The following is an 18,459-nucleotide window of genomic DNA, read 5'->3' on the forward strand; positions in this document are numbered from 1 at the left end:
GTCTTAGTTCATGCATCCACTATAAATTGTTTTTAATGCCTGTCATGTGCTCTTTAGAAGGTGTAGAAAAATTTATAAGAGTTAGCAGGTTGGTTTAATAAAAAGGAGAAAAAGTAGCATGGCAAATCTGAACACATTCACCCATTCATTAACTCAATGCATATGTGCATACTACACTGTGTGTGTGGGGGGGGGATGAGTTCTTCTACTAGTTGTACAGTGTCAGTACAACTTCCTTATATTTATGTTTGCTGTAAACTACAGTTTTCCATTAAATTGGATTTGAATGCATTAGGATCCATCAACTTCCTGGATACTGTGGCTTTAATTTTATCATTCATTCATTCATTCATTTATTTAGAGACAGGGTCCTGCTCTATAGCTCAGGCTGGCCTTGAGCTCACTACGTAGCCCAGGCTGGCCTCAAATTCACAGCAATCTTCCTGCCTCAGCCTCCTGAGTGCTGGGATTACAGGTGTGCATCACCATGTCCAGCTTCATTTTATTTTAAAATCTTAGTAAGTATAATTTTTTTTCAAATACTAGGGGCTGAACCCAGGCCTTTGCACTGAACTACATCTGCAGCCTAGTTTTGGTTTGTTTTTTGAGACAGGGTCTAAGTCACCAGTTACCTGGGCTGGGTCTACCACAGTAATGAGATTACAGGGGCACCCACCACTCCTGGTTGTTAAGGAAAGCAACTCGTCCCAGCACTTGGGAGGCTGAGGCAGGAGGATCGCTGCAAGTGTAAGGCCAGCCTGGGCTACAAAGTGAGTTCAAGGACAGTCTGAACTGCATAGCAAAACCCTCTCTCAAAAAGACAAAAAAAAAAAAGACAATTCAAATCCATTATGCCAGTTTTATGCATTTACTACTCAGCCATTTTTCCACAAATTTATCAGTCTTGCTTTACAACTTGGGTCCATGTTCTTCTGAGCAAGATGGTTACTACACAAGTAGTAACAAGTGTTTGAAATGCCTAATGGCGCACCCCTGTAATCCCAGCACTCAGAAGGCTGAGGCAGGAGGATTGTTGTAAGTTCGAGGCTACAAAGTGAGCTCAAGGCCAGATTGAACTGCATGGCGAGACCCTGTCTCAAAAAGACAAAAAGAAAAAGTTCTGAAATGTGTCACACTCGTGAACCCCAGATTTAAAGGAACAGGGGCTGTACTGACACGTTTCCATCAGATTATCCCAAAAGCTTCATCCCAATCTTGGTCATCAGAGAAGCGCCTGTGAGGCGGGTGAGGCCCCTGACTGAGGTGCTCTTCAGGACACTGAGGAGTTCATAGTCTAGTTGGGTCGTGTCTCTGGTGGGTGACAAGTGCGGAGAGCAAGTACTGTATTACCAAAATTTAAGGAAGGGAGCCATGCTAGCTCTCTTCATTACTTTCTCAAGTAGGAGAAGTACCCAACAGCCACAGTTTGAAGGAGGAAAGGTTTATTTAGCTCACAGTTTGTAGGGATGTCAGTCCATAGTTGGCTGGATCTAAGGCTGGGTAGGATGGCAGAGGAGAAAGCTTATAGCATGGTAGCCAGAAGCAGAGAGATCAAGGAGGAAGGAGGGAGACCAATCCTTCCAGGCCACGCCCCAGCCCACCTCTTCAGACCAGGCTTCTCCTCCCAACATCACATTTAGCTATTAATTTGTCTGTGGCCTAATCCACTGCTGAGTATCACACTCCCATAATCCAGTCACCTCCCAGAAGCCCCACCTATGAGTGCATGAGGGTTTGGGGAGACATTTAGACACAAACCATAATACTCTCCACTGAACCAAGTTTTCTTCCAAGCAGTTGGTACCAGTGATAGGTTCTTTCTCATGTCTTCTATTTTGATTTTTTTTATGCAAAGCGGGAATCAACTTTGTTTTTTCCACACTGCAGGTGTTGTAGGATTAACAAACTCTTGATCATTAGAGATTTAAGTACTGAGATCAAATCTAACAGCAAGATGTTAGGGTGGTGACGGTTAGCTGCTCTCCTGCTGCAGGTCTGGAACTCTGCGGCAGGGAAGGGCATCCCAGCTGGCTTCATGCCACTTTCTCTGCTGTACTACTCTTCCATACCCCTGCTGTTCGCCTGACTGCTCAAGCTCTTGCAAAATGGGGTTTGGAGTGGGGCAGGGGGATAAGAGGCAGGAAAAGCCTTACTTGACTTTTGCGCTTTCTTGAGTGCAGCGGGTGCTAGCTTTATTCAGCAGGATCTGCTCTTATGGATTTCCTAAGCCATCTCCAATCGGGACATTTCCCAGCACCTTACTGGCCCTGGCAATATACTGTCGGGCTAAGCACTCCTGACTGTCTCTTCGCACCTGTTCCTTCTCTATCCTGAGGCAACACCTGTCTGTGTCTCGCACTATGGATTGATTTGGGGTTTATAAATGGCAGCATAGATTGTGTATTTTTTTTTTTCCCCCAGAGGAAGGGAGGGTCAGTGTGCTTCACTGAGCATAATTCTTTTCAGTTTCTTGATGGTGTCCTTTTCCAAGATCCCTTAAGGCCAACTACCTCCCATGGGCACACAGGGCCCGTGGGAAAATCCACTCATCCAAGACCTGTCGCGGTGACAGTGTGCCCTGTTCCTGCTCTGTCCCTCTCACTCAGGTGTGTCAGGCCCCAGGCTGAGGCCATCCCAAGGCACACAGGCAGGCTCTCCAAGCATTTGAAGGTCTGCTTCACTAGGCTGGAGGACAGGGAGGGCACTCTTGCACCATGTCTGGTGACTGGGGCAACCTTCTGCAGTTGGCCGGAGAGGTGCCAGCTCCCCGGGTACAGCCTGCGGTGGCCTGTGCTCTGAAGGGGTAGTGGTTGGTGGCTTCCTTGGGTCGCTCTTCGGCACAAATGGGCTAGAGCCTTTCTTTAGAGTACATGGGCACCCAACATCCTCTGTTCTTAAGGCCCCTCTGTGTGTGTGTGTGTGCGCGCGCGCGTGTGTGTGTGAGAGAGAGAGAGATGAGAATATTTGAAGTTTATTCTCAGCAATTTAAAATGCACAATACACCATTTTAAACTGTAGTCACCACGCTGTGCCACAGATTTGAAAACAACACCAAAATGCAGCCCTCTTCCTCCTAGTTGATTGTTTTACCCTTTGACCATCCCCCCCTCCTTCCTCCCACCCCCAGATTCTGATAACTCCCATTCCGCCTTCTGCTGCATGGAGTTTGACTGTTTCACATTCAGTATCTAAATGGCATTGTGCAGTATTTAGCTTTCCATACCTGGCTTATTTCACTTAACCTAATGTTGTCCACATCCAACCATGCAGGAACAAATGACAGGAATCCTTCTTTTTGAAGGCTGACTAATACACCATTGTGTATGCACCACGTTTTCCCTATCCATTCATTGGGGGATGGATAGTTCTGATTGATTCCATAACTTGGCTATTGTAGATAGTCCTGCCATGAATATGGGAGTAGATGCCTCTTCAACAAACTGATTTCAGATCTTTTGAGTAAACACCAGAAGTGGAACCACTGGATCACATAGTAATTGCATTTTAAGTTTCTGGTTTCTATAATGGATATGCTAATTATGCACCATGAGTACTGTACAGAGTTCACTTTTCACCACCTGTGCAGTTGTTGAGCATCTTGGCCTGAGGGACCAGCAGCAGGAGGAGAGTCCAGGTTGTCTCCGGGACATCCTGTCTTTAGGGGACCTTGATCACTCTGCAGCAAAGACTCCACTTGAGCAGTTACCCATGAATTTTCTGATGACTTCTCAGCCCTGGATGAAACCCTGTCACAGAACAGAAGGCTCATTAAAGTGTTTTCCCCTAAGTCAATGCTGTGAGTTGCCCTCAAGCTAAAATCCCAGCCACTTGTAGACCAAAGAACTGTAGGTGCATATACAGTGTCAGTTAAAGGGCTGGGAGTGTGTTCAGAGTTACAAGACACTGTGTCTTTTAAATGAGGTTTCTACAAGCCTCTCTCTTGCTCTTTTATTTTAGAAGTTAAGGCATAAAGAAGGTAATTTGCCTGAGTTTTGTTGAATCCTTTAGTTGTAGTCAGTTTTAAAAACGCACTTCCTTTCCTTATGTAGCAGACTAACTTTGAGACACAGCACCCCCCTGTGGGGCCAGAGGCTTTCATGGCTGTGCCGTTTAATAGGGATTGGGGTTCTGAGCTGCTCCTGTGCTTGGCACTCAGAATGGCAGCAAGTCACGTGGTAGCAGAACTCACCACTGGCTTCCAGTGCGTCCCATAGGTACGTGGACTTGGGCCATCAAAGGCACTTTGAAATTTTTAGCATTAAAATTTGATAGCTGTACAAACATGTAATTTAGCCCAGCTTTCTACCTTTTGAAGTGCTTGGGGTTCCTTTATGAGTACCATGGTTAATTTCCAATGGTAGGTTTGCTTGCTTGTTTTGTTTCCAATTCATTAAAAGCTTTCTAAGGTTTCTTTTCCTGGCACCTATGTAATCATTTGAAGAGTACATCAGAAATAGAGAAGTACTTTCCGCCGTGATTTTTTGCAGTTGTCCTCTGTGTATAAAATTATACTTGGTCATCAAATAGTGCCTATTTATAACTACACCATGAACTGGTCCAGTCACAAATTATTGATCTGAGGCCTCTCAAATTTACTGCAGGAAATGGTAGAAGGATTTCTTCTGACATCTCTCAAATGTCTGACTTCTGATATATCTTACTATTCAACTTGAACCTATAATGGTAAGGATTGTTTGTTTGGTTTATTTTGTTTTGTTTTTTCTTTCCTGTATTGTCCTTATGGCTCCAGTAAGTCATCATTCTCTTCTCTACAGGAGTCTCGGTAGGGTTCATCTGAACTCCTAAAGGCCTGTGGTTCTGCATTTGCAGAGAAGACCTTCTGATCAGGAGGCTGGGAGACCTGCTTCTTTTCCGTATTAGCACTTTCTTGTCAGACGCATTGCAAAATTAACTGTTAGGTTTTGAGTCCTATAAATCCTTAAGTCTTAGAGGTATTTTGTGTGACAGGAAGCAGAGGTGGAGGGGAGAGATACTGGGAAGGCCTTGCCCTCTGAAACAGCAGGAAGGGACAAGTGCTAAATGGCCTTCTCTACCTACTTTATTTCAGTAATGCCTGACCCTTTGCCAAAGAAGATGAGGGCAGGGATGCTCATTAGGTTTTGCCAGCATCCCACCGATGCTTTCTTTGAGTAGCTTCTTGTCTGTCCAAAGGGGATTTAATGTTCTTCAGTGCTCTTCACAGGTTTTAGACACCAGGGTTCAGTTCAACTGTGTGGCAAAGAAGCCAGGCCTCTAGAAAGGCTTGGTTAAGGTCAGACAGCCAATCTGAGGCAATGCCAGGGTAGGATACTGGAGTTCCCAGTCTCAGGATTTGAAGGCACGTTGCCACAGTTTCCTCAGCTCCAAATAAGCAAACATGAATCTCATTCTCTGTTGCCCTCCAAACACCATTACTGACATCACCATCACCACCGACGCCACTACCATCCCCAACACCACCAACGCCATCACCACCAATACCACCACCATCACCACCAACAACAACAGCACCAACACCATCACCACCAATACCACCACCAACACTGCCAACCACCACCACGTCACCACCATCACTATCACTACCAGCCACCACCACCACCAGTGCCACCAGCATTATCACCATTATCATCATTACCACCATCACCACTACCACCGCCATCACAACCATCACCACCATCGCCACCATCCACCACCACTACTACCATCACCATCACTTCCCTACCACCAGCACATAGAGACAGTATTATTTTTAGGCTACAGTCTTTGAGATTAGACCTGAATTCAAGTGCTGACACTTGCTGCTCTCAGCTGTCTGGCCATGTCATCATAAATACTCTAAGCCTCCATTTCTTCATCTGTATATGGGAATTATATGCCCTCCTAGAAGACTGTGACAGTGGTTGACTGAGATTGTATGTACCAAAGGTTTATCATCCTGCCAGTGACAGTTAATCCACTTCATCCCAGAGTATGTCCCTCTCCTCCACCCCTACATTCCCCAAGAGGGTTTGTGACAGTGACTTTCAGTAATGAGCCTCTCTGAAAGCTTATTGTGTTAGCCTAAAGTGGGTTTCACAGAGGTGTTCTCATGCGATGGTGGTGTGCATCTACTTCCATCTGTAACCAGGGCTCCTTAGATCCGTCTTGAAGTGCAATTTCACATTCTTGCTTTAGGTTTTAAAAACTTGGCTTTTGAAACAGGCTTGGCCTCTCTACACTGTGTACAGTAAATGACTACTAACCTACGGTCTTTTATTGAAAGGAAAACATTTCATAGCTGGGTCTTTCATTATAAAACTACATCTCTTTGTCCATGTATGTCATTTCCCCTTGCTAGCCATAGTTATAGGTTGTAATGCTATAAGCATTATTTTTTCTATACACTGACATTTGTTGATGTTCTGAACTCTAATTGCTTGGTGTTAACAGACATATACTCACTACGTTTAACCACAGCTGCATAGACTGTTGTCTTACCTGCTGAGCTGACCTTGTTAGACACTGGCTTGCATTCTCTCACCTTGGGTCTACTTGAAGTACACATGTGTAAACTATGCATTTCATCTCCATAATGACACAGTGTTATGCAGTGTTAGGTTCCCTGTTCTACTTCCTATTGCAGGTTTTGTGTGTGTTTGTGTGTGGTTTAAAAAGCTTTTGCTTCTTGTGGGGTGTTCAAACTCTTTCTTCCCCCAGAAAAGCAAATTGTGTTTCTAAAAAAGCATTCATACAAAATGTGAGGAAAAGAGATGTGGTAAATTCTATTAAGCGATGGTGACACATGACAAAAAATATCAGACTTGACTAGTCTCACTGTGATGCAGTTTAAATGTCATGTATGTTTTTAGTCCGCGTGTAATTTTCCCATTCCTGCCAACTGCCCTTTGAGGCATACAGGGTACAGGGACGTTTGTAAAGTGAATGGCAGCAATTTTTATTCAATTGAGGAGGTGCAAGGGGACGCACAGCCCAGAATCTTGGTACCTTGTGAGGGTGAATTGATTTGTACATTTGTAAAGATTTCCCAATTTTAACATAATGCGATAGTCAAAAGTTGCGTTGGAGGAGGAAAATGGCCCTTCCAAATTCCAGTTACTGAACAGAAGCCCAATCTTGTGTGAATCTTCACAATAGAGGGCATTCATCAGCATTTCGAGTCAGGGTTGTGTCCTAAGGGGCTTTTGTGCCACATCAGTATTCATGAGCATTGATGGAAAATGGCAGTCACCTGCCTCTTAGAACACTATCTCCCCGGATCAAAGATGTGGCATTTATTGCTATTTAAATCCCGGGGCCTGGTGTCTCCATGCCCTTCCAAGGAGGAAATGAAGATCAGTGTCAGACTTCGCCTGCTTGTGTCTCTTTCGAGGCACTTTCCAGATTCTTTTTTTTTTTTTTTTTTTTTTTTTTTTTAAAGATAAAAGGAGGGAAACATTAACAGACATACAACATTTTACAACATATCACAAGCACAATACAGACAATACAGAGTTACAAACAAAGTGGTAGGGAATTAACAATGGTGGTTGTATTACATATTGATATCTTCAAAGTGGCTTCTCATGAAAACAGATATAAACATGCAATACTGGTCTTGTGGTCACTCATACACTTTCGACTCTCCTCCTGCATTGTGTTCTGCTACCGTTTAGACCCTGGAGTGTATGCGGTAAACTCCTGGAGGGCAGAGGTCATGTGTGTTCTTGGTGTGTCCCCTGCTGCCACCTTGTACCTAGTGTGTGCCTTACACCTGGTGGCTGTATAGGAACTCTGGGGTTTGGCCTGTGACAGCAGATTTCCTTGAGGTCAGAACAGGGTCTGGGTCAGGCAGGGTTGCTGGGCCTTGAAGAGCCCTGTCAAAAAGGCCTGGTTCTCCAGGTGACCCTGTCACTTCCAAGAGACGTGTGGCCTGAGCAGGGTCTGTGCCTCCTCTGATCTGCTCTCTCCGCAGCTTTAAGGTGGGGTCTCTGCTGTGACTGTCTCACATGTTGTTAAATTCAAACAAGAAAATATCTGGGGACGAAGGAAGTTTCACTAGTATCTCATTGTCTGACTATTGTCAAGGGCCCCCATTAGTAAAATAGTCTAATAACTGGAACCTTTAGCTTGTGTCATGGTAGATCTCCTTAAAAAGCATTTACTAGTGGGGATTTTTAAAATTCTTTTTAAATGTTATCCTATAAAATAGTATAATGAACATAATTAAATGTCCTTGATCATTTAAAATCTTCTTGATCTATCAACTTTTTCTTCTGTAGTATGTAATACCTTCAGGATCCAATTTGCAGAATATAAATCCATGCCCTAACCCTAGATGACCCCAGTTGGTTACGTTTTGGAGTGCATATGTCATCTTTTTTTTTCAATAGATTATAGATTTTTTTTAAGGGTTTCAAGATAGTTTTTAAAACAAAAATATATTATACATTATTTTTGTTTGAAGAAAGATAGTTCATGTCTTTCCTCAATCCAAATTGTCAGTAGTTACTTCTTATACTTACTGTGGGAGCCCCTGCCTCTGATCTGCAGTTGGCTTAATGAAGTTTCTAATAAATGGGGTCGAATAAAAATGAAGAGATCTGAGCTGATCCTGTGGCATTTTCTGTGGCAGTGTGTGGGCTCTGTGACATCACCCTCAACTTTATGCCGTCTGTTGGTTTCCTCATTGTCTGTTAGACCCAAGACAGTTGAGGCTGAGATAGACAACCTCCCTGTACCTAAAACTTCCACTGTCTCAAGTGTTTGCATGCGAAGGAAACCTAAACCTCATACAAAGCCTTGGGAGTTGATTAGAGCTCATTCTAGATTCTTGGTGTCTTTGTCATTTGTCAGGGGGAGTAAAATCCACGTCTGCAGACTGCTGGGTGACCTTCACAGCTCCTACTCACTGAACTGAATTAAGTCAGCACCCAACTCTGGTGGGCACTTTCTGATGGCCTCTATCGGAACTTAGATGTGTAGAAAGCCCAGGAGAGACCTCCAGAGTTGAATAGAAGGGGGAGAATTTTTTGAGAGAAATGGCTCCTGTTGAAATGGGAGCCGCCTCCTGTTCAGCCTGGGACCGCAGCCAGTGGAGGCCTGGGCTTCATCCGGGGCCCTCCGTGAGAATCCGCGGATGGGCTTCCTGCGCGCAGCAGACAGGCTGAGTCAGTGACTTGGCCTCGTCACAGGTCCTGGGAGGAGAGAGACGCCAGGCCCTCCCTGCTGCCAGCTCCGCCCACCACCTGGCTGTGGGAGCCACTCAAGTGGCTAGTTGCTTTGCCTTAAAATATGACCCTGTTTTTGTCGTTGTGGTGGAACAGTGGCTCCACTTCTGTACCTGTTAAGAAGTATTAACTACCACTTGGGAGGTAAGGTTCTAAGAGGTTCTGGGCATGTTGCTTTATTATTCACCTTCCTGCCCATCGGTGTGCAGGAGTCATTGGTGCCCACAGCCCCTGCAGTGTTTGGCATGGTCTGGTCTGACTGTGCTTTGAGTTCATGTCTTTGTTTATTTGTACGTGTTTCTGATGCACGCTGATCACATGCCTCGCGGGGAGTTGGTGCGTGTACCTGTGACATCTTCATCCTTTTTACTCCCCCTTTCCCTCCCTTCTCCCACTCTCCGTAGAGTCCCATCTGCACTTTACTCCCTAACACTGTTGCTGGGGAGGAGATACTACAACACACGCAGAATGTACGCAGTGCTCCTAGCACAGTACCTCCCTGACTGCCGGTGATGTTTCCTGAGACAGTGAACCTGTGACAGCAGAGAATTTTGTCGCTCTCATCCCCTGCTGTGTCACGGGGACCTGGGATGGCATCTGGCACATAGCAGCTGCTCAGGAAATATTTGTAAAATGAACGATACATATAACTTGCTAGATAGCAAACTAAAGCTCAGAGAGGTTTAGCAATTTAACTAAATCACAGATGAAGTAAGCTGCAGAGCCAGAGTTAGAACCTGGACCACCTGGCTCCATATCTTGTATGTATCCTCCTGATGCCTCTGCTGCCTTCACAGAACAGAGAAAGATTCTGGTAGGAGTTAGGAGATGCCTGTCCAGTGCCGGGGTGGGCTGGCTGGTGGGGGAGATGGGCTTGATCTTGTGAACAGGAGCTGGGGTACACCACGCCTGAAGCCTGTCTCCAACACGGGGACCACACACTCCTCCCGCCAGATTCTGACGGATTTGTCAGCTATGAAACCTAATTAGCATGGCTTATGTCTCCTCCATCTCATAGATTATCCTGCCTTCTCTCCTTAGCGGATGCCCTCCCTCCCTTGACACACTGCTGCTCTGGCTCTTTCAATTATGTTGGCATTTAAAATCCATGCAGTTTAATCTGAAATTTGCTAAAAGGGCAGATCCTAAGTGTTCTTAACACACCCATGCTTTGAAAAGGAAAAGTAACCATATAAAGTGATGGATATGTTAATTAGCTTATTGTAGTGCTTGTTTCACAGCGCATACATAAATCAAACCGTCAATTTACACCTTAAATTTAAAAAAAAAAAATTAAGCAAACTCCACACAGTCTTAAAAAATTATGATTTGAGGAAGTAATTTCAATTAATGAAAACAGTATGGTAGAGAAGGCATATATTATTTGGGAGAGTGTTATAAATTGTAAGCAAATACAATTTTATGACCTATAAATCAAGGTGGATTTCTCTGCTTTGATCTGCACACAGACTATCTGGTTTTTGTCTTCATTGTTCGGATGGTAGAGACTCACGAGGTATTGCTTTCCCAAATTTAATTTAGAACTGTTTTTAAATCTCTCACTGGGGGCAGCTAGGGATTTAGCTCAGCAGCACAGTGCCTGCCTGGCAAGCGCAAAGTCGTGAGTTCAATTCCCAGTACAGGGAAAAAAACCAAAAGTAAATAAATAAATCTCTCCCTGGTATTTAAAGCTTGGCAGTGATTGGTAATGACATCCAGAGAGACTCAGAGCCGCACACGTTACCCATTTACCCACTTTCATTTTAAATTCACCAGTAGGGTTCTGTGTAAACCACAAAAATCACACTGTCACACTAGAATTACAGTAAGAAAAAATACTCTCCTGTCCTGGGGTAAGATCACGTAAATTGCAGTTACAGAGGAATATACTTGGCCCTAAAGAGAACTGTTTTACCTTTTTAAGTGAAATAATCTCCCAGTTTTGATTGAGTATTTCCTTAAGTAAAACCAGGGTTCTTTCCCACTTCAGTCAAGGCTGTTACATTTTTATGATTTTTTTTTTTTTTTTTTGGCACCGAGAATCAAACTCATGACCTCACACTTGCCATTGCCAGGCAGGCGCTTATGCCGCTGAGCTATATCCCCAGCCCTGTTATATTTTCATGAATTCATGGAAATACTTCTCAAGATTCTCTTATCTTTTGTGTTTGCTATTGATTTTTGCTGGTCTATAGACTCACAGGGGCCTTGGGAGATAATTATTATATAGCTGCCCCAGGCAAGACCATATTGGAGTCATCCTCAAAGGGGTGCTTACTCCCTTCTTGAGTATCCTAAGAGATAAAAGCATGTGGAGTGCTGTAACCATGGATCATTTTAGTTGGGAAGTTTTTCCTAATATCTAACCTAACATCTTTGTTATCTGATCATCACAAAAATAAAAGGAGCTGAGAGTTCAAAACAATTTTTCCCATGTGTATAAAGAGAATTGTGTCAAATAGCTTTCCCCTTGGGTGTTGAATGAATATTGAAATGGATATAAACAGCAGTGTGTTTATGGCACAAGATACAAAAATTAACAGCCCCCTTTGCCTGCTGTGCTTTAGAGAAATGAAAAAAAGGAACAGAACAAAACGTGAAAGGAGTCACTTCAGTGGTGTCAGGATGGGACCAAATGGTTCTCAGACCGTCTGGATGGTTTTGCATTCTTTGGGCTGTGGAATTGACTTTAAATTCATTTATTTTGTTTTCATTTTTTTAGGTACATTTTGACCAGTTTAAAGAAGCATTAATACTTATCCTATCTAGAACTCTATCCAATGAAGAGCACTTTCAAGAACCAGGTAAGGGTCTTGAGTCTTCTCTACGTTCCCTTTTAAAAGTTGTCCGGGGGGAAAATGTGGGACCTTGAGGCACGCCTGGGAAAGATTTGGGACATCTGCCTTTCGCAGATTGAGCAGTTATTTCCAGTGACTTCCCTTTCGATATGATCATAAAAGCCTTGCAGCTGTTGAACACTAAAATGAGACTTCTCTACTATAGCAGCATAGTGTGGAAAAAATAATTGGATTGTTCCAAGGCAGTATGTCAGATGGTGTGGCAATAACTCACTCTTGGAATGAGGACCGTGAAACGCATCCTTATTTCCTGTGTCCATGGAAGCATATGATTTGGGGGACATTTTTCCTGGAAGAAGAGTTGTGGCTGATGTAGAGATAATTTTGTTTAGTGGATGACCCTCTGCTAGAGGCATTATCATGTGATATTATGATTATTTACCTACCCTTCCCCATGATAGTTCTTGGGAATCATATTCATATGATTTTTGTATTGCCAGTACCTAGAAAAATGCCTAGCACATGGTTAGTATCCAGTGAATATTATGAAATAGAAAATTTAATATTGTACTTCATAGATTTTTTTAAAAGCACCATACATTTTAAGGCACATTGTTATTTCATGTATATCTAAGAAGAAAAATTGCTACCAAATATAATGTAAAATGCCATTGACTAAAATATAACCTAATTTCAGTGTGTTCCAACCTAGTGTCGGTGTGTGTGAGAATCAGTAAAAAATATGGTAAATATTTAAGAGGAAGACTAAACCATGTAGAAATTTATATTAAAGTACAGTCTGGTTTTCAGAGCCAGGCATAGAAGTGGACTATAAAGGGACACTGGGGAATTTTGAGGGTGGTAAAGCTTTTAAATGGTGATTTTGACAGTAATTATATGATTGTAGTTTTTCCAGCCTGTAGCTTGTGCATTAAAGGGTGAAATTTACTCAAAGTAAATTACCCCGTAGTAAACCTGACTTTAAAAAGAGAACATCAAAAAGTATAATCCAGTGTGAGGCTGAGGCAAAATCATTAACATTTTGTGGTTACCAGGAATCATTCAGTGTGACCTATTTAATGAACACAGATGGGCAGTCATCCTCGTGGTGATCTAGTTCTGCCCTGTACCTTCTGAAACTGTCCAGAATTGTATCATGTTTCCAAACACTGCCTTCCACAGCAGGCAAAGTGGGCTGTTAATTTTTGTATCTTGTGCCATAAACACATTGCTGTTTATATCCATTTGGAAGTTCCCAGTGAGCCTGCATTTTTGAGATTTTTCCAGATAAAGAGTAGGACTTCAGCCAGTGACCCTTGCTGGAGTACAGACCTTTGTTGCTTATGTGAGCTCACATTTTGTTGGTATTTTTACTTTTTTAAGATTGTCCGTCATCTTGATAACAATGATGCAGTATCTGCAGACTCTGATTGGAGGAGTGGTGGCATCACCACTGGAGGTACATTTTGGTGAATATGAGCAGAAGTTACAAAAGCATGAATTCAGTACCTTTCTGTGTGCTGGTGATGTCCTCTTACGTGGATTGATTAGGAAGGGGCAGCCCTACCACTAGACCACATGACCCGTTTGCTGCTCTTCCTTCAAAGCCTCTACTGTCACCTGCCAGAAGGTTGTAGCAAAGATGTAGGTTGATGATGACCATGGATGTCAGGTTCCCCCTCGGAAGGGTGCAGTGCTGGAACCCAAGCAACAGCTACACAATGGCTACTCGAGCCTGGTGACAGCCAGGAAGTAGAGCTGATCCATCCAGCTCCAGGTGGTAGCTTCATGGTTACGTGTGGGCCTCGCTGCTGTGCAGAGGTCATAATTTGGATCCATCTTCCACGCAGGCGCACAGAAGGGACTTACAGAGTTTTGTCGTGTGCCCAGTCCTCTATGTGGGCTGCAGCAAATCTTCGTGACAGAACTGCCCCAAAGCCATGTGATGAAACAGTGAGGTGCTCGTCGTTAGCATTTCAGTCAGCATTGAAATGACTTCCCTAACGTTTGTCCTGGCAGGATAGAATCTAGAATGGAGCCTGTGCCTTAAGAGTGTTCTATCTGATATGAGGCATGTGCCAGCCCTCCCTCCCACACCTCCTGCTTTGTTCTGACCATCCCTGGGTTATCTGTCTTTTGCCCCTCTCTTGAGAGCCCCTCCAGTTGTTCGTGGGGATTAAGCAATTCTTTCCACTCAGACATTCTCTGCCCACTCTGTGACCCCACCCCTCAGGCTGGCCGGTTTGGGAGGGCGGGGACACAGGGAAGAGGGTCAGGACTCAAGTGAAGAGCATCAGGAGGCGAGCTGAGCTCACCTCCTCTCCCTTTATGAAGATAACCGTTGCTTACATCATAGACCATGATGCTTGAGGGCAGGAGAGGATGCTGCCCTTTTATCAGAGAGCAAATTGAGGCCGAAAGAGAGGCAGAGGAGGATGCTAACAGCATCACCGTGGGATGTGGCGGGTTTGGTTTAAGAATTTTAATCTTTGGATGACTGGGCTGGTCCTCACTGAGCGTAGCCTGGCCCAAAGAGGCGGCCAAGGGGCCAGAGGCAACAAGGAATAAGAGCCAGGTGTGCTGCTTATCGGTGACAGGACGCCCACATCCTCTGTGTCATCCAGCTGCCGGTATTTAACTCATCTTTTACTGCCAGGGGACCAGTCTGTGTGTGGTGTTTTTGCCTTGCCTTTTGAAATCAGTGATCCTCATGAACTTGGAGAGAAAGAGCTGCCCTTAAACTATGAATAGAGACTGGAAAAACAGGAGGGCCACGCCACAACCTTAGAGACCCAGAGGGTCATGAATTGATACTTTACAATGCCTAAGATTTTTGTAAGTTAACATACCAGGTACCCTGCCTGGCTGTAATACAGAGCAGTCAGCCTGAAAGGATGAAAGAACCCTAAGCAAAGAGTTAGGAAGTACTGGCTCAGCTGCCCCCCACAATCATGTGACCTTGGATGTTCCATCTCTGTGGTCTTTGATCAGCTCAGATCTAAAAGTGGTTGTATTGGAAAATACTTCAGGTCTCTATCAGCTTTAAGGTTCAATTGTGTTGTCTCCTGATAGCTAAATGACATTATCTGAATCTATGAAAAAAAAAAAAAAAAAAAAAGAGCTAGGTTTGTGCTTTTGGTAAGCTCTTACCTAACATAAATTGACAGTCGAAAGGTCTTCCTTCTAAGAATAAATGTCCACTGTATTTCACGCCTTCATCTTCTTCTAAAAAAAAGCAGTGTTATATAAAGAATACAAAAGCCAAGCCCTAATGGGATTTGAGAGGAGAGGAAACTAAGCCGTTATTTCCATAGTCTTGGGCTCTGCCATTTATAACTTCCCTGAGGCACTATTTCTATATTGTTAAAATGAAAGAGTATGGACTAGATTATTGTCAGCATCTTTATAACTCTGATATTTGCGATTCTAAGATGCTAGGTTTTTCCCTAGAAGTCAATAATCATAATGACTGTAACACAATGAAGAATACTGAAATTCAGATAAGGACAGAAAAATGGATTGAGGATATGGGGAAATTTTGTAAATTCCAAACTGGTTAACATTGCCAGTGGCATTGCTCCATGTACAGTTTAATTTTTAAATTATTTTTCTGGAATAAAAGAAGGGCAACAATGTAATTATTAGCTGTTGATTCAATTTGTGATGGCTTTGGATCATTGGATTTTTTTTAGTGGAAATGCTGGCTGGTGTGGACATCAACATCCTGGCTGGATCTAGTCTTCGGAGATTTTGTCCTTGTTTGACGCAGCCTGCATGAGATTCCTGTTTTGTGTAGATGTTAGTGTAATGTAGGAAGCCTTTTCTTTCCTTTATGTAGTTCATTACAAATATCTTTCCTTTTTTTATTGGAGGGGGAAGAAAACTCAGGTTTGGAAAACCCAACTCATTGGGGAAAAGGACTAGGCATTGTTTTGGTACAGATGATTTTTTTTTTATTAGACCTTTCTAAATCCAAGGACTGTGCAAGTTGTAATTATTTTCCTTATCTTTTGAAGAACCCATACATAAATGCAATAAACAGGTACTTTTTCGTTCACTTAACGAGTGGGTAGTGAAACATTCTGTGGCACATTGTTGGGATAGACTGTGAATTGCAGCAATTGAAGGTTTGTTTTAGCAGCTGCATTCAGAGGCTGTGGGCCAAGCTGTGGTGCCGACTGTGATCCCTGTTTAAGGGAGGTATTATACATAAATGACCCGAGAGGCTTGTTCTGCGTCCTCTTTTTGGCTAAGATAAATGAGAGCATATTTTTTTAATGTCAATGAGATGCTAATGACAAGGACCAGACGTCTTCTCCAAAAGTGAAAAGCAAAACAAACCACTCCCAACAACACCACCAATAAAAGAGCATATTGATAGTTTGTTTATAAAGTCATAAAAATTGGAAATAGTCATTGTGATCACATGAAATAATGGAACCTTTCTACATAAGACAGTAGCTACCAAGAGCTATGATAATGCTTTTGGCGAATGGAATACCATTCTTAGATTTTATGCTGTATAAATAATTGTAGATATGCACAGAGATATGTGTACAGGGTAGTCATTTCACATTGTGGATGTGTTATCAAGTGAGAAACTTTGGTGGTATATTGTACCTGTGTAGTCAAAGACTAAGCAGATATGAAACTGTGACACAGAAGTTTTCCTCTTGTTAGGGCAATTTTACTGAGGATTAAAAGCAGCCTTTTAAAAATACATGTATATGGGCAAGAAATATGCATGTTATTTAAAATTGAATAGGGCCAGTTAGAATTTACTTGAGAGTTATGTTTGTATTTTATTTCAACTTAAATGAGTGTCTAAGCAGGTTTGGAAACGGGGCATGCACAGGGTAGTTTTCTGCAGGGAGTCTTAGAGAATTGACGTGTCCCTCTCACTGCAGCCCATCGATGAAGGGAAAGTTGACTAACGAGGGAGAGAAAATTAGGACAAGCACAAGATCGAGATCAGGGCGGTTCCAGTTTCTGAGATGACGATAACATCTTTACACATTTGCCTACCTGCCACAAGAGATGCGGTTGAGGAATCTGCTGTGGAATTGAGAGCTAAAACTCTCCCTGACTTTGCTCCTCAGGGGTCTACCACTGGGCATCCCCTCTGGCCTGATGGCTTTGGATTCCACTGGCTCCATGCGATCCATGTGGAAGGACCAGAGTATGACTGCAGCTCTCAGGATAGGAGCTGCAGAGGCACAGAGACCTTGCTCCTTGGAGCACCTGTTGTTTTTCCTTCCTCCAGATGAGGAAACTAAGCCTTTGGGAGATCAAATACTCCTGACCCTGTTGAGTACCCATATGGAGGTCCATTGAAGTCCAAAGCTCAGGCTCTTCTTTGAGGGCCCACTGCCCTGGAATGTGTTACAGTTCACCTGGGTGTAGATAATCCTACCAGTAAAGTGCTTTTAGAAAAAAATATGACCACAGTCATTATTAAATTGGGAGCTGTAAACCAGTATGAGTTGCATTAAATGCATAGGAGAAAAAGTTATAGGACAGTTATGCCAAGAATTTACTGGAAAGAAAGGAGTTTTGGGTTGGGCCCTTGAACAATGGGGAGGATTCCCCTAAGTGAAATATGACTCTGCCTTCTTCCCCAAGATACAGGGCCTCCTAGCAGAGATAAGCCAGTTTATGTCCTTCGCCAATGCCGGGGGCGAAGCAATCACATAATCACTGTCAATTTGAAGATCTTTTCTTGTTGAGTGATCTTCACCTGCTGTAAATCTGAGATAGACCGTGCAGGCAGACCAGTCACCCCTGGGTGTGGCCACACCACTCTCACCTGCATCTTGAGCAACCTTAAGAGGGTGCACACACTCCACTCCAAGCTTTCCCCCCAGGCAGGGCTAATTAGAGCCAGTCCCTATTACAGTGGTGTTCCCGACCGATAAGAACCAAGGTGAAGTCTGCCCCTTTGCCCAGGGAGGACTTGAACGTCCCATTGAACATCCCCACCTTGCGTAGAGGTTCCAGGCGGGAGGAGGAGTCTGGGAGTGAGGTCCTCATCCCCACCCCCAGGCAGCTGCCTTGAGAAGAGCTGCAAGCACATGAGAGGAAGGGAGGGAGGGAGAAAGGAAAGGAAGGCGGGCTGATGAGGCTGCTTCCTGCGGATGGCTCACAGGCAGGGAGCGCCCCAGGAAGCAGAAGGAATGGCTGAGATGTCACAGGGCTGCTGCTGAGGGCTGTCTTGCGCCGTTCATTTTCTCCTGATTTCTCTTCTCCCCGTCCCAGCTTGGGACATTCTCTCCCCACTTATTTCCACCACTCAGCTCCTTGCCACAACCCCCTCTTCTCCTGCCCCCCTCACCCCGCCTGGCTTCCCCTCGGCTTGTGTCTCCCTCCGTCTGTTCCTCCTGCTCCCCTCCCACCTCCCCAATGAGCTTCTCTGTCTACCACTCCCTTCTTGTGCCTGCTGTCAATCTTTTCTCTCT

General features: G+C 43.9%; 1 protein-coding gene across 12 annotated transcripts in view; it reads left to right on the forward strand.

The window, feature by feature from the left end:
* The window catches only part of Nin (ninein (GSK3B interacting protein)), a 100,005-nt gene that overhangs the window by 13,228 nt on the left and 68,318 nt on the right, over positions 1–18,459 (forward strand). For all 12 annotated transcript variants that reach the window (XM_005376809.2, XM_005376815.2, XM_005376808.2 and 9 more), the window contains exon 3: positions 11,929–12,010. In XM_005376809.2, the coding sequence (XP_005376866.1) occupies positions 11,929–12,010 (82 nt within the window). The remainder of the gene's footprint in view (positions 1–11,928; positions 12,011–18,459) is intronic.

This window comes from Chinchilla lanigera, unplaced genomic scaffold (genome assembly GCF_000276665.1).
Source record: "Chinchilla lanigera isolate Chin_1 unplaced genomic scaffold, ChiLan1.0 scaffold00008, whole genome shotgun sequence".
NCBI classification, from domain to species: Eukaryota; Metazoa; Chordata; class Mammalia; order Rodentia; family Chinchillidae; genus Chinchilla; species Chinchilla lanigera.